The following is a 15,686-nucleotide window of genomic DNA, read 5'->3' as shown; positions in this document are numbered from 1 at the left end:
TTTCCCACTTTGATTGATAATGGGAAGCTTGGGGCTGGAAAATGACTTGCCCAAGGTCACTCCACCGGTCAGAGGCAGAAGGCACGGTAATCTGAACTCAGGCCTCTCTGGCTCTGATTCTTAGGTGCCCCCCGAATCCAGAAGAGCCCACTGGGTTTTCCCTTGCCAAGGTCTTGGCTGGGAGAAAAAATGGGGAGGGGCAGATGTGTCTCAGGACGTGTCTTCTGTCATCTGTGAAGGGGCCAGGAAGGCTGTGGGCCTCACCTCCAGGTAGGGCACCCCCTTCTCAAACGACTGGGGGTACTCCCGCAGCAGCCGTTCCTCCTCCAGGAAGTTGGCGTCGCGGCCCGACGTGGCCGGCTGGAACAGGCCATAGTTGAGGACATCCTGCAGGCTCTCGCTCAGGGCACAGAGCACCTGCTGCTTGGCCGTCCAGATGGTGGCATCTGGGTTGAAGCGCAGGCATTTCTGGTGGGGGAGGCAACAGGAAGGGGCCTGAGGTGGTGTGGGAAGGGGCTGTGGGTGATTCCAGGGACAGAGTGGGTGTTGGGGGCAATACGTGGGGGTCTGGAAATTGGGGGCCATGTGTAAGGACACCCAGCACCAGAGGCCTCCCCGTGCAGGCTCGGGTCCCTCTCCTGCCCCGCCCCTCCTCCGGCCAGCAGGCTCACTGTCTGGTGCAGGTCAGGGATGCCAATCCTAAAGACCATCATGCTGAAGTGGGCGTCGTCTGGGACAGACATGGAGCGGCCCTGGAGGCCTCGAACCGAGGCCAGGCTACCAGGTCCCCCGCTGCTCCGGCCCCGGGTCCCCCGGGGGCCTCTCCCGGGCCCGTCTGGGGAGCTGTCGGACTCTGAGCCCCCCTCGGGACACTCGCTGGCACTGTGGCGTTCCTCGTCCTCGCTTGACACGGGGCTGTGGGTCATCATGGGGCCACGGGGCGACGGGGGACGGCAGCATCACAGGCGGCTGCGGGGGGCCAAGGGCGGCTGTCAGACTAGGAACCCAGACCCCCTGGAGGCCACAGGCACACTCAGTGGACAAATGGTCAAGGGCAGCCGCCCCACCCGAGGGAGGCAGGAAGGAGGCTGGACACACCCCCCAGACACTCCTACAGCCTCCAAGCTCTAGCTCTAGCGCTCTCTCTCTCTCTCTCTCTCCCTCTCCCTCTCTCGTGCACACACACACACACACACACACCAACCCTGCCATGCTTCCTGCACGTCTCCTTCCCTGCCCTTGGCCTTGCTCGCAGCCCCCCGCCCCTCCTGCGCCCCACTTTGCCGCTGACCCAGCGTGGTGGTGTCCCAGAAACCGCAGAATCACCGCGGGAGCTACTGGCCCACTTTGCCAGGCCACGGATAAGGCAGCTAAAATTAGCTGAGGACAGACAGGTGGGCGACCCACCGGCATCCTGCCCTCCTGACCCCAGCCAGGGCCCTCACCTGAGATCCTCCCATCTTCCTCCTGGATAACTGGGGTGAGGCTGAGATGTAGTAATGGGGAGAGGATAACTGGGGTGAGGCTGAGATGTAGTAAGGGGGAGAGGATAACTGGGGTGAGGCTGAGATGTAGTAAGGGGGAGAGGGAGGTGCCTTGAGCCTAGGGTGGAGCTGGTGACTTCACTGAAGTGTGGCTGACAATGTGTGCAGAGGGCTGCTGGGGAACCATCCCAGGGGGCAGGGGCACTGAGATGGGGGTGCCACGGGGCAGAGTACCATGCAAGGGGTGTGCCGAGGGAACCACAAGAAGTTGCCTGTGCAAGTTCCTGGGGGCATCTTGAGAGGGTGTGTGTGGGGGTGGGGAGGCTGGCCCTGGGAGGGCTGACCAGGTGACAGCCACCCTGTCGGTGCACGGTGGCTGCAGATGACCTGTGAGTGTGTTTGAGGCCTGGCGCTGCTGGGTGGGTGGATTGGCATTGCCTGGTACTACTGGTGGCCCCACTCTGAGGGAGACTGGGGGGCTGGGAGGGAGACTAAGAAGGGGGGTGAGACTCTGGGGGACTGGGGTGAGAGATCCTCTCCAGATCCCCACTATTCTTTGCCCCTGAGGGAGTCTTATAAGGGTGAGTCCCAGATGGGGTCCTTTTCTCTCATTTTCTCCACCCCCCCCACCCTAGCACCGGAAACCAGAATGTCTGGTCTTGTCCCTCCCCCCCCCCACACCAGGCCCGGCTCCTGCACGTTGCCATGGAGACGGGAAGCAGTGGTGGGTACTGCTGACTTTGGGGGAGTGGGGATGGGCTGGGGGGTTGGGGGAGGGAAGACAAAATGTGTGGCGGGGAGGAGAGTTCCAAGAGCTGTGGGCGAGCTAGCATCTAACCGTGGGCAGGCCAACCCCTCCCCCAAGGGTGGCCACGGCTTCGAAGCCCCCTCCCCCTCTAGGTACCCCGCAGAGCTGCCCCTGCTTTACCCTTTCGGAAACCCCGGCCTCCTCCTACCCTTCCACTCCACATCCCACCTCCGGACCTGGGGCTGGCAGCCACTCCCCCTCCGCTGACCCTGGCTGACCCTCAGCCTCAACCGGGCACTAATGGGGTGGCCAGTGGCCTGAAAGCAAAACTAGCCGGGTCCCCCCGTGCGTGCGGCGGCCCCCGACTCCCCGGCCCCTCCCCCTCAGGCCCAGAGGGAGGGAGCGGGCACACTCCGCCGGGGCGGCATGAATCAAACGCTCCGCGGCTAAGAATAGCTGGCACGCAGCTGGTACTGAGACGGGGCTGAGGAATCGGCGGTGGGGGGGGGGGAAGAAGGAGAGGGGGGTGCCCTGGGAGGCGGCGGGGGGACGGGGGGCGGCTGGCTTGGCCGAGAGCCGGCCCGGGAGAATGAATGGAGGCGGAGAGAGGCGGGGAGAGGCGGGGAGAGGGAGCCGGGGCTGGGGCGGGCCAAGAAGCTGGTGGGGGAGAGCCCCGGTCCGGGGCGAGGGGGCGGGGGCACCCGGGAGCGGGACTCGGGGGCAGGAGCCGAGGGGGCGCGCCGGCCGGTGGAGAAGGAAGAGGGGACAGGGTGGGATGGGGGGGAGCTTGTGAAGGGGTGGGAGGGGACTGGAGGAGTCTGGAAGGCGAAGCAAGAGCTACAAGGGGTCGCAGGGGGCGGAGGAGGCCAAGGCCCGGAGCCCCGCCGGCGGAGACGGGCCCCGGGATGACCCGGGGAAGGGGCCTCGAGGGGTGGGGCCGCAGGAGCGGTCGAGGGGCCGAGGTGGGCCGGGATGGGCGAGGTGGGGGAGTGGCCGGGCAGGGCCAAGAGGCGGGTACAGCGACCGAGCCCTTGGCCCAGGAGCGCGGGGAGGCGGGTTCGGGCAGGGGGCTCTGCCGGCGGCGGATGGGGGCTGCATCCTCCCACCAAGTCTGCGATCTGGGACGGGGCACGGGGGACCGGGGCGTAACCTAATTTGACGTCGCCCGGGGCCACGCTCCCCTCCTCACCCCCCGCCCCCCCACCGCACACCCGGGCCGGGAGCCCGGCGCTCAGCCAAGGACGTCCGGGGCGCCCCCGCCCCCTCCCGCGGCCCCGGGCCCGCCGTTCCCCCAGACCCCCGGTTTTCGGCCCCCTTACCTGCCTGGCGGGTCTGCTGAGTCCCGGTCGGCGGCGCCCGCGGCCCCTCCCCCCTCCCCCCACCCCCCACCCCCCCGGAGACGGGGGACCCTCAGGCCATGCCCCACCGCCCCGGAGGGCGAGCGGGCCCGGGGAGGCGGCGGGCGGGGGCCGGGGGGGCGGGCGGGGGTCCGAGGACCTCACCCCCCCCGCGGGCCGGGCCTGGCCATCCGCAGAGCGCCCCCCCTTCCGCCGCGGCCGCCGCGCCCCTCTTAGCTAGCCCGCCCCCGGCTCGGTCCGGCCGGCTCCGGGCGCCGCGTCTCCGCCTGCTCTTCCTCCTCCTCTTCCTCCGGCCGCCGCCGCCGCCGCCGCCGCCGCCGCCGCCAGCTCCGCGCCTCCTCTGCCTCGCTTCTCGCTCTCTCGCTCTCGCTGTCTCTCCCTCACCCTGTCTCTCCCTCTCTCCCTCCCTCCCCTCCCTCCGCCCTCTCCCCTCCCTCCGGGAGCCGGCGGAGGAGACATCGCCCCTCCCCGCGCCCCCAAACCTCGCCCATCCCCCCGCCACCGCCGGCTCCGCCCCCTCCCCCACCGCTCCTCTCAGCCGCCTGGATCCCCGAACCCTGACTCCACCCCTGCTTGCCCCTGTACCCCGACGATGGGGACCCGCCCCCCAAGGGTACCTCTCCTCGCACCCCCAGGACCGACCCTTCCCAGATCGCCCCCATCACCTCTACACACAGTAGGGTGCAATTAAATATTTGATGCTAGACTCTACCCCGCCCAAATTGGATGGTGAGAGCTACAGATTCCTGTCATATCCCCCAAACACACACACACACACACACACACACACACTCACACACACACCTTCCTCCGAGGCACAGGTGCAGAGAGTCACTAGCTGGCCCTGCCCCTGCAGATATCTCCACATGTACATTCTCTCCAGGGCATGCAGGGCTCTGAGTGTACATTACCATGAACACACCCAGCTACATCATGTACATATCACACCCGAGTGCCGGAGCATGCACACGGCAGAGCACACGCATCTACCCACCCCCCACACGCGGGCACGCAGCCGGCTGTGCTTGCTCAGAACTCCAGCTCACACGGAACCCTGAAACAGACACAGAAGTGGAGGGAGATGTGTGCTTGCATCTCCATCATACTCACCCACCTGGCCCTCCGTCACGCAGGTGTGCACACGCCAATGTAGAGGCACGACCCTGCGCCTTCGCTCCCCTCCGTGAGGATTATTGCTGACATTTCCTGAACACTCCCTGTGTGCCAGGCTCTGTTCTGGATTTACTCTTCAGCTTCTCACACCAGTCCTCTGGGCTGCAGACTTGTGCCATCCCCATTTACCAGAGGGGGAAACCAAGACCCAGAGAGGTTAAGTAACTTGCCCAAGGTCACCCAGTCAGATAGAGGTGGTGGATCAGAGACAGGTAGCCTGACTCAGTCTTCAGACTGCTGTGGTCCAGTACTGGGCACTCCATAGCTGCCTGTCCTTCTTCCTCACACGGATACCCCCAGCCATCTCAGCAGCTCAGCTCCTTGGTGCATGGGATACACCCGCAGAGATAGGGCAGATCCCGTAGGGCAGCGGTGAGAGCATCGCCACAGCCCGGGCTCCTACCCTTCTCCCAGCTCCAACAGGGCCACCAGCCAGAGTACAGGCACCTGCAGAGGGCAGTTCTAAGCAGCCTGTGGGTGCACCTCCAGCTGCAGGCTCGCGGGTACCACGGTATGAGCTGGAGCAGGTGCTGGCCCAGCCCCAGGAGGCCCGGTTCCGGATGCACATCCACCAGCCCAGGTGGTGAGCAGCTGAGCCTGGGGAGAGAACAGCTGCCCGTGTTGGCACCACCTGTGAGAAGGGCTGTGTACCCTTCCACGGCCTACAAGACCTTTCCGGCCTGTGTATTCTCTCTCAGTGAGGGGTCCCCAGGCCCCTTCATGGGCGCCTGAGACAGGTTCAAGCTCTGAGGTGGTGGGCAGCCTGCCCAAGGTCACACTGCCCTCTGCTTTCTCGGAAAATGGAAGGCTGGATGCATTGATTTCCAAGGCCCCTCCTGGGGCTCCCGGCAGCTGAGGGCAGATGCCCTGCTTTTGCTTAGAGCCAGAAGCTTTGGCTAGCTGCCGCCACGCTGGTCACCTCCAGCAGGCTGAGCCGGCCCCTCTCCGAGCCTCGGTTTTCTCCCTTGAAGAGTGGGCCCTGCGATCCTGGCCCGTGAGCTCCGTGTTCTCTTGCACAACCAGCCGGGCTGAGGCTGGGAAAGCCCTACATGATGCACGGGCCTGGCATAGAGTGGGCATGGCCTGCCCTCCTGCTTCCCTTGCCTCTGCAGCCTCTCTTCCACTGCCTTCCCCACCTCTACCCTGGCTGCCACCCCTACCCCCAGTGCCACGGGGAACTCGAGTTGCCACCTAAACACAACCATCCAGTGTTCAGTCTTCTGGCTGAGCTGTTACCCCGCAGGAAAGACTACTTCCTTCCTCTCTCAAATGATTGAGTACCTACTACGTGTGGAGTTGGCCCTGTTCTACCTCTGGGGATACAGCAATGAACACAGACGCCTGCCTTCACTGGCGGGAGACAGACACTGAACAAGTAAACAAACAAACAAGGCAATGCCAGTCTTGATTCAACCAAAAAGATAAAATGAGGTGTTTGAATAAACTAACTTGGGGAAGGCCTCTCTGAGCTGAGACCTCAATGATGAGAAGGAGCTGGGGGAAGAGTCTTCTAGAAGGAGGAAAAGGCTAGCGCAAAAGCTCTGAAGTGGGAAGGAGCTTAGCGTTCAGGAAGTAGCAAAGAGGCCAGTGTGGCTGGAGCTTGTGGAGGGTGGGGGTGGGATGGGGAGAGTTAGGGTGCGAGGGGAATGGGGGTGATGAGCTTGCGGAGGTGCAAAGGACCCATCCTTCCCAGCCCCCACTGCTGGGCAGGCCAGGCCTGTGCAGAGGACAGGGCTTGGCTTCCCTCCCACATATGATGGGAAGCTGGGGGGAGCAGGGGAGTGGGGAGTGATGTGATCTGATTTATGGTGGTTTGGAAGCATTGCTCTGGCTGCGGCAAGCTGTGTGGATTGGAGGGGCTTGGGAGGAAGGAGGGGGAGAGGCAGGAAGAGGCGACTGCAGTGGTCCAGGCGGGAGATGAGGTACCTTGCTGAATGCTCAGAGCTCTCTGTGCACCCAGCGGGCATCTGTCTACTCCACCTCCCGGAAAACGCTTTCCTGACCCCACCCACCCAGCCTCTCCCCTCCCCTCTGCCCCAGCCCATCACCCTGTGGGTCTGTCTGCTGGGCTGTGAACAGCTGGAATCCCCAGCGTCGCCCCACCCAGGACCCGGCCTGCAGGAGGTTTCCAGGAAAGCAAAGCAGATGGATCCAAAAGCCCCACCTTCTAGGGCTGCACACACAGCCACACGCGTGCTCTTTGCATGTGTCCCCACAGACAGGCACAGACACTCATTTGCATCTGGGGCAAGGGCTTGGAGGGCAGGGTGGGGTGGGAGATCTGGGGACAGGAGGTGGTCTAGAGCTTGCGAATGGTGGGAAAGCCTCCTCCCACAGGGTGTGTGGGCCACGGTGGCCACAGGATAATAACAACCTTAGCAAGACCTTGAGGTCTCCCCTGTCCTGAGCGCTGGCCAGGGGGAAGAGAGGGGAGCAGGGCCCAGCCCCGACAACTCCCTGAGGTGGTTCCTGGGCAGAGGCTCTGCCCCAGGATCCCTTGGGGAGCCGGCTCCATCCTCTTCCTGACCTTCTGGAACTTTGGCTGTGGCAGAAGGAAAGAGCAGGACAGGACGGAAGCAAGCTCTGGAAAGTGGGAAGAGGAGGGTGTGTGCGGAGACCCAAGGCAGGCGGGATCCAAGCTTTGGAACGTTGGAGGTTTCCGGCCACAGAGGCAGGGCCTCGGGGGAGCCAGGAGAGGCGGGGAGAGACACACACAGAGGAGCGGAGACCAACGGACCACGGACGAGACAGGAGTTGGGAGTTGGGAGGAGAGGGACCAGAGAGAAGCTGGGAGAGGCACGGACCAGGGGGCTGGTGATCTGCACACACTCCAGTCCCCAGAAACATCCCTCTCCTCAGAGACATCCTTCTGCAGCCTTTGGTGCTCCGAGCCCAGCCTGATGCAGGCAGCCTGGCTCCTCGGGGCTCTGGTGGTACCCCAGCTCCTGGGCTTCAGTCATGGAGTTTGGGGAGCCCAGAGGGAGCGGGAGGGGGGATGCGCTAGCCCCCAGGAGGAGGAGCGGGAGAGGGAGGCCCTGATGCTGAAGGTGAGTTAGGGGAGTGCTGGGACTCTAGTGGGGGGACCCGGCTGGGTGACTGTGGGCTTGGGAGGGGCGTATTTGAGGGTCAGGGAAATGGGCAACGGGAGGGATGGGTTAGGCTCAGAGGGTGAGGGTGACGGGTTCAGAGTAGGGGCTCGGGGCAGAGAGCCAGCTTACAGCTGGAAAGGGGTGGCTGGAGTGTCTGGGGGGTCAGAATGCAGCTGCCAGGCTGGCCCTGACCATCCCTCCCCTGCCTCAGCATTTACAGGAAGCCCTGGGACTGCCTGCTAGGAGGGGGGACGAAAATCCTGAGGGAAACCCTGGAGGCAAAGGGGCCTGGGCGACTGAGAAGGACGGTCAGGGGGAGGAAGGCGAGGAGGAACCAACCACAACTCCCTACTTCAGCCCCAGCCCCTCTCCCACCTCTGAAGACACCTTCACTTATATCCGTGAGTAATCGTTAGCTCCGCCCTGCTCCCAGGCCTCCGTGGTCATTTTCACAAAAACGAACCGTCCTATTACTGCCCCGGGGTCTTTCAGTTGCCCACTGCTCAGCTCGGAGCCCCTATACCCCCAGGAGCTCCGGATCCCCGGCCTTGCCTCCCAAGAGCCCGGAGCCACCGGCCCCTACCTTCCAGGAGTCCTGAGTACCCCACCCCCACCCCAACTCCGCCCCAGAAGCCCTAGGTCCCGGTCCCCCCAGGTCCTCTGGTCCCCTGGCTCCGCCCCCAGGGTCACGGTCCAGCGTGCGCCCTGTCCATACGCAGTGGGTCGCCTGGCCGGCCTGGACGCAGGCCTGCACCAGGTGCACGTCCGTCTGCACGCGTTGGACACCCGCGTGGCCGAGCTGAGCCGGGGGCTGCGGCAGCTGCGGGAGGTGGTGGGTGACACCCGCGACGCCTTGCAAGCCCTGAAGGAGGCGCAGAGCCGTTCCGAACGCGAGCGTGGCCGCTTAGAGGGTGAGTCGCACCGTGTGGGGCGGGGAAAGAGGGACGATCCGGGTCAGATGGGGGACTGGTGGCAAAAGGGGTCCGGAAAAGTCTGAGGAGACGTGAGGACCCTGGGTGTCAGGGGCGAGGGGGTTCTTGCAGATTTGGGGTGTGTTGGCTGATGGGGAGGGTGAATGCGGGGAGCAGACGGGCTTGTGGGGTGGAACGCTCCCCACAGCGCTGTTGAGCCGAAACTACTCTGGCCGCACCACGCCCCCTACAGTCCCGCCCCAACAGTCTGGCCCCGCCCCTGGCGGCCCTGACGCCCTCTCCCAGCCCCTGGCGGTTCTGAGCCCGCCTCCGCTCCGCCCTTGAGACACTAATCCCACCTCCGCTCCGCCCCGCCCGCAGGCTGCCTGAAGGGGGTGCGCCTTGGCCACAAGTGCTTCCTGCTCTCGCGCGACTTCGAGGCTCAGGCAGCGGCGCAGGCGCGGTGCATGGCGCGGGGCGGAAGCCTGGCGCAGCCGGCGGATCGTCAGCAGATGGAAGTGCTTACTCGCCATCTGCGCACGGCGCTTGCCCCCTACAACTGGCCCGTGTGGCTGGGTGTGCACGACCGGCGCGCCGAGGGCCTCTACCTCTTCGAGAACGGCCAGCGCGTGTCCTTCTTCGCCTGGCACCGCGCCCCCAGCCCCGAGCCCGGCGCCCGGCCCAGCGCCGCGCCGCACCCGCTCAGCCCCAACCAGCCTAACGGCGGCGCGCTCGAGAACTGCGTGGCGCAGGCCTCGGACGACGGCTCCTGGTGGGACCACGACTGCGAGCGGCGCCTCTACTATGTTTGCGAGTTCCCCTTTTAAGCGGGCCCGGCCCCCCGCCTCTCCACTCCATCCCACCATCCGCCCTTTGTGGCGATCCCTGGGGGGCTCCTTCGGGGCCGGGACCCCTTCCTTGCCTGTCTTTCCTGGGAGCGGTGGGCACCAGGCTAGGTCCGGCGCCAATAAAGCCTTGTGGAATCTGACTTGAGCAGGCAGTGGAGGCACTTTTGGCCTTTATCTCTCAGCGGGGCAAGGCAGGAAGGGCAAGGTCCCATCCCCCTTTTACAGGTATTGTTTGAGCCCCAGATCAGAGTGAATGGACAACACGTACATATGTACACACGGTCATCCGCTACTGCACACACATGTTTGGACTACACGAGTGCACACGCTGCTGACGCCTCCACCCCCATCGTGCCCCACTCAAGGCCTTTGGGACCCAGGGCCTGTCAGTCATTGTCCCAGGCCTTGGCCTTGGTCCTGATCAAAGAGATCTGGGAGGCACAAAGGAGCTGAAGGCTCTGACAAGTCCTGCAGGAAAGACCCCCATTCAATTTTTTTTAGTGTGTCTCAAACTTGTTTCACCAGATGGTACCATCATGTCATGTAAAGTCATGACATTATGGTCATGACTACTCCCTTCCCCTTCCCCCAACTCCAGAGCATGTGTTTAGACACAAACATGAGGACCTACCTAGCCTGGAAGCTTAGGCACCCTCCCAATTGATCCGTCCTCCACTCCCTGCCTGTGAGGCCATGAGCCAGTCCCTCCCTCCCTCTGAGGCTCAGTTTCCTCTTCTGAACATGGGCACATTATCCCTACCTTGTATGGCTCTTGGGATGTTCACATGAGCCCAGGAAAGTGAGCATTTGGGAAATGGTGGAGCATAAGCCACACACTACATTTTCTTCCTCACCATTAATCCCCTGGGGCAGTGAGGACACCCAGACCCATCTTGGGCTCAGCACTGTGGACAGCACTCTTTGGAGGAAGAGCTCTTTTGGAAACACCGAGTGTCTCCCCACATACTGGCATCAGGGTCGGGACCCTGATATCCTCACAGAGCCCAGGAATCGGAGTGTGACCCTGTCTGTCCTTACATCTCTGTCCCTTCCCCTTCATCAGCCATGGCACCACCCACCTAAAGTGTCACCATTGGATCTTCCAGTGGGAGGAATGAGCCACTCTGTCATCTCCAGAAGGGGGGAGCACAAGCCACCCATTCCCTTTAGGAGTCATTTCTCAGCCCCACAGGCCCCATAGGAGGTACAGAAGAAGGGGGGTGGCCTCTGGTCAGGAAGGCTTCCATCAGGGGACTGAAGACTTTGCTCAAAATTCATCCCCCCTCTAAGCTTGTTTCCAGGGTTGCAGTGGGGCAGCAGGATGTCTTACAGAAGATCAAAGGGCAGATGTCTGCTATTGCTTGGGAGAGGTCCACCCTCACAGACCTGAAATTCTGGGAAGTCAGTGGTTGGGGGCAGTTCAATGGTTACCTGCCTAGATTCTGGAGCCAGATGGCCCAGGTTCTAATCCTACCTCAGCCACTTAACCTGTGCAACTTGAGGGAGACATAACTTTGCTGTTCCTCAGTGTCCCCATCTGTATAATGGGGGTGATAACATCTGCCTCCTAGAATAGTGCCAGACACAGAGGGGCCTTTGTAACATCAGCTCTGATCCTTACTCGGCTGTTTTAACCTCACCTTCACCGCTGCTTGCTCTCTCCAGACACTGTCTTTGCATATGCAAAAGTCCAAGAATTGGCTAATGCGTCACCCTGAACAACCTGCCTACCCCCTAGCTCCCACAGCAGGGTTAGGTGCTGCCTTTGGTGCTCCAGAACCCCTGACTCCTCTCATGACCTAGCTAACCCTGATCAGCCAGACTGGGCACCCTTGTGGGGCAGGGCTGGGTATGACCAGCTCTGTGTCCCCAGCATCCCTGGCATGTGGGAGTTCTTTGAATGAAGGAAGATGCCTGTGTGGGGCCATGTTGGGAACCCTGAGATGAACTGGATTTCTAACTGCTTCTCTTCCTCCCTGGCGTCCCCCAGGCCTCAGTCGGGTGACTCACCTGGGCTCCCACTGGGTCGGGGGCTTTCCTCATCAAGCCTTCCATCACTCTAGGTGCCACTGTTTGGTCAGTATCTGTCATACTAGCCCAGGGAAAAAGAGTTGTGGGCACAGAGATGTCCGGGGTGGGGAGTAGAGGGCATTTGCAAGGAGTGTTAACGCATCAGATCAGCTCGCCTGTACGCTGCTTTCTGGGCTGATTCCGGTCTGCATATGGGAACCCTGCTGCCTTCTCCAAGAAGCCCTCCCAGGCCTCTCAAGGGCGTTTGCCAATGCCACCTCTTTTGGCTCTCTGTGGAGCATCTGCCGTTTGAGAGCTCCGAGCCGCGGACCGGAGAAGGCCTCGGCAGTTGGTCGGGTTCGGTGAGTTAAGGGATCCCAGGGAAGTGATGGAGGAAGGGCGCAAAGCCTGAAATGACCCAGCGGGAAGATAAAGAACCAGGGCTCCACCGGCCTGCCAGGACTACGAATCCCAGGAGGCTGAGCGGCAGGCCCTCCACCTCCTGCCCAGAACAACATTTCCCAGCAGCCATCGTGGGCTTCATGCAGATCCTCTCTCAAGCCCCGCCCCCTCCTCCACTTGAGGATCGCCCACATTTCCCGGCAAGTTGGAGGACCGCACCCAGTCTCCAATCAGAGCTCAGACCCTGGCTCCCCACCCGCCAGGTCTCACCCCGAGGTACTTTGGGAAATGTAGTCCGGTCCCGAGTCAACGGAGAGAAAACATGAATCGGCGGAGTCTAACATTCCATTAGGCTTAGAGTGTAATGGGTGCTCAGATCTTACTACGAGAGTGTTTCAAAATATGGGTGAATTTCCACGGGTGTATCATAACCATTTTTTAAAAAGTGAAATCATAGAAAATATCAGAATGAAGAGGAAGTGGAAAGAAATAGTTCTCATAATTTGAGTTCTTGAGTATGTACTGAATTACAATATAAAACACAACATAAAAATTCTTCCTTTGGGGGATTCCCTGGTGGCGCAGTGGTTAAGAGTCCGCCTGCCAACTCAGGGGACACAGGTTTGAGCCCTGGTCCAGGAAGATCCCACACGCCGCAGACAATTAAGCCCGTGTGCCACAACTACTGAGCCTGCGCTCTAGAGCCCACAAGCCACAACTACTGAAGCCCGCACGCCAGGACGCCTGTGCGCCTAGAGCCCGTGCTCTGCAACAAAAGAAGCCATTGCAATGAGAAGCCCATGCACCGCAACGAAGAGCAGACCCCGCTCGCCGCAACTAGAGAAAGCCTGCGTGCAGCAACAAAGACCCAACGCAGCCAAAAATAAAATAAATAAATTACTTAAAAAAAAATTCTTCCTTGGCCTGCAAAAGATTTGCTAAAAACTAGTCCAAACCAATTCAGCCCCTTTTAAAAGAACCAAAACTTTTTATTTGGAAATAATTTCAAACTTACAAATAACTTGCACAAATAAAAATGATATTTTGTATATGCCCTTTACCCAGATTTATTTATTGTTAACAGTTCACCCCATTGCTTTAGCTTTATCATCCTCAATCTATTGTCAACCTGAAAAAATAGAGTAGCAAGTTATTTTACCAACAAAATGAGTTTATTCAGGAATAGCAGAAGAATTACAGTTCGAGCAGAGAAAGCTGTGGTGAACCACAGGCAAGTCCGAAGAGGTGGACAGCAGGTCAGCTTTTATTAGGTTTCAGGAGGAAATTGGGGAGGGTTGTTTTGAATAAAAGTTTATTGGAGAAGAACAAGACTTTGAGGTTGTGGTGGTTTCTTTCTTTTCTTTTCCTGGCTCTGCCACAGGGCATGTGGGATCTTGGTCCCCCAGCCAGGATCGAACCCACGCCCCCTGCACTGAAAGCACAGAGTCTTAACCACTGGACTGCCAGGGAAGTCCCCGTGGTGGTTTCTTGTTGACTGCAAGCAGTGGTTAGTGGTTCTTGCTGGGGCAAGGAGGAATCCTCCTCCCTTTTCTTAAAACCAGGAGGTGAAATTCCCATGTGAAAAAATGTACTCTCCTGTCCCAGAAGGAAAAAAGTAACATTCTTATCATCATGCATAAGAAGTTGAGACCAAGAGAATTTTGTACAAAGAATTCTATATGAGCAGACCTTGTTAAAATAATTTTTATCTCCCTTCTTCCTTCTGGTTATGCAGACTGCAGTGTGTGGTATATGCATGAGAGCTCTCTCTTCTGGGCTTTCTGAATTCATTTTAAATGAAGTTTTCCTCTATTTTCACTCTATCTATCTATCTACCCATTCAACCATCCATCCATCCACTCATCACCCACCACTCCATCCTAACCCAATCACCAGGGACAAACCAAAGTCAGGTTTATTGACTCACTGCAATGAAAGAGACCACGTCCCCCAAAAGGAGCTGGATCGAGCTATAGAATTTGGGGGAGGAGAGGAATTTGAATGAAATTTAAGTGAAGCTGTGTTTTAATAGCTTGAGAGCAAAGCAGGGATTTGTATAAATGAGTCAACATCAGGTCTGGACTGCAAAGTGGTCTCAGGGTCCTGTTTCCTTGGAAACTACAAAGTTAAGACAAATGTGGCATGTTGTGTCTAGAAACTCTATCTAAAGCTCTGTATCAGGGCTGGAAATGGAGGCTTCTTGTCCGTGTCAAAGTGACTTACATCTTACAGGCAAGAGTAGGAAGTTTATTTTATTTATTTATTTTTTTGCCGCGTGGCACTGGCTTGCAGGATCTTAGTTCCCCAACCAGGGATTGAACCCAGGCCATGGCGGTGAAAGCACCAAGTCCTAGCCACTGGACCGCCTGGGAATTCCCTGTTGAATTCTTATGGATATAATTTCAAATAACAAAGTTTCCAAAAGCCCATGATTTTTGACAACTAAGCTCCTCAGTGAGTAAAATAGCCCTAGTCGCCCATAAAGGGAGTTATTAGAGCACTACAGCTGCAGCATTTCCCCGGGGCTGGGGGTGGGGAGGAGATGTTTCCTGTTAACTTTACGGCTGGCTTTATCTGTGTCCATAGATGGATGGTGGGGCAGAGTTTTAATTCCAGCTGGCTTTCATTTCTCAATATACATATATTTTCTAAAGCATGTAAGGGTTAGTTACACACATCATGGCCCTTCACCTTGAAATACTTCAGCGTGTATTTCTTAAGAATAGAGATGTTCTCTTACCTAACCACCTATAATCAATCTCAGTAAATATAACATTTACATAATACTTGTCTAATCTACTGGTGATTTGCCAGTTTTGTCCATTGACCCAAATGCTGTCCTTCCTAACACTTTCCCCATCCCCAGGATCCAGCCTTTAGTTGTCGTGTCTCCTTGAATCTGGAACATTTCTATATTTATGAGGCTGACAATTTGGAAGAACAACTCTCTCCCTTTTAAAAAAAATAGAAGCTCTTCACTTGAGTTTGCCTGACGTTTCCTTTTGATGATTAGATTCAGGTTACTCGTTCTCTACCAGAATATATGAGGTCAGTGTATCCTTCCATTTTAGGGTCAGTTGAGAGAAGTGTGCAAAGCATGGGATGGCTTATTTTGTTTTAAGTTACTTTTCTGTTGTCAGTGGTTCTCCATGAACGTGACTCCTTCCTGGCTTCCTCAGGTTTTTCCTGTGCTAGCCCTCTGTTCTTCATTCATTCATTTTTTTTTTTTTTTTGCAGTACGCGGGCCTCTCACTGCTGTGGCCTCTCCCGTTGCGGAGCACAGGCTCCGGACGCGCAGGCTCAGCGGCCATGGCTCACGGGCCCAGCTGCTCTGCGGCATGTGGGATCTTCCTGGACCGGGGCGCGAACCCGCGTCCCCTGCATCGGTAGGCGGACTCTCAACCACTGCGCCACCAGGGAAGCCCTTCATTCATTCATTTGAACAACCTCTCCTCTGCTCCAACCCCAAGCCACCACCTCCTCCTAGAACGCCAGCCTCATCATTTCCAGGAGCAAAGTGCTTCTTTTCAAAGTACAGGTGGTTTGTGTGAGCCAGGCCAGATAGCAGTGTGAGCTTGGGTTCTGGAAATTCCTTTGGGGAGGCAAGTAAAGTTCCCCTCTGACTCTCTCCACCGATTCCAAACACAACTGGACTTTGGTTTC

The 15,686-nt window shown here is 58.9% G+C and overlaps 2 protein-coding genes across 2 annotated transcripts in view; one reads left to right on the top strand and one right to left on the bottom strand.

Moving 5' to 3' along the window:
* SHANK1 (SH3 and multiple ankyrin repeat domains 1) overlaps positions 1 to 2,586 on the bottom strand; it is a 45,029-nt gene extending 42,443 nt beyond the window's left edge. Inside the window, exons 1-2 of the mRNA XM_089902208.1 lie at positions 672 to 2,586; positions 265 to 468 (exon numbers count right to left, since the gene is read on the bottom strand). Coding sequence (XP_089758334.1) covers positions 265 to 468; positions 672 to 929 — 462 coding nt within the window. The 5' untranslated portion in view covers positions 930 to 2,586. The remainder of the gene's footprint in view (positions 1 to 264; positions 469 to 671) is intronic.
* Positions 2,587 to 7,243: 4,657 nt separating this feature from the next.
* CLEC11A (C-type lectin domain containing 11A) lies at positions 7,244 to 9,751 on the top strand. The gene is made up of 4 exons (XM_022586182.3): positions 7,244 to 7,810; positions 8,064 to 8,253; positions 8,572 to 8,763; positions 9,145 to 9,751. Exons 1-4 carry the CDS (start codon positions 7,664 to 7,666, stop codon positions 9,588 to 9,590), a joined length of 975 nt encoding a protein of 324 aa, XP_022441890.2. The 5' UTR covers positions 7,244 to 7,663; the 3' UTR covers positions 9,591 to 9,751.
* The last annotated feature ends 5,935 nt before the right edge of the window (positions 9,752 to 15,686 follow it).

This window comes from Delphinapterus leucas, chromosome 20, assembly GCF_059928025.1.
Source record: "Delphinapterus leucas isolate spDelLeu-1000000601 "Yukka" chromosome 20, BTC_Dleu_Yukka2, whole genome shotgun sequence".
Classification (NCBI taxonomy): Eukaryota; Metazoa; Chordata; class Mammalia; order Artiodactyla; family Monodontidae; genus Delphinapterus; species Delphinapterus leucas.
Note: the sequence above shows the minus strand (reverse complement) of the source record. Positions and strands in the feature narration are given on the sequence as shown.

Coding starts and splice junctions, on each gene's coding strand:
- CLEC11A (XM_022586182.3), top strand. CDS start 7,664: ATGCAGGCAGCCTGGCTCCTCGGGGCTCTGGTGGTACCCCAGCTCCTG. Junction 8,254..8,571: donor AGACACCTTCACTTATATCC/GTGAGTAATCGT, acceptor GTCCATACGCAG/TGGGTCGCCTGGCCGGCCTG. Junction 8,764..9,144: donor CGAGCGTGGCCGCTTAGAGG/GTGAGTCGCACC, acceptor CCCCGCCCGCAG/GCTGCCTGAAGGGGGTGCGC.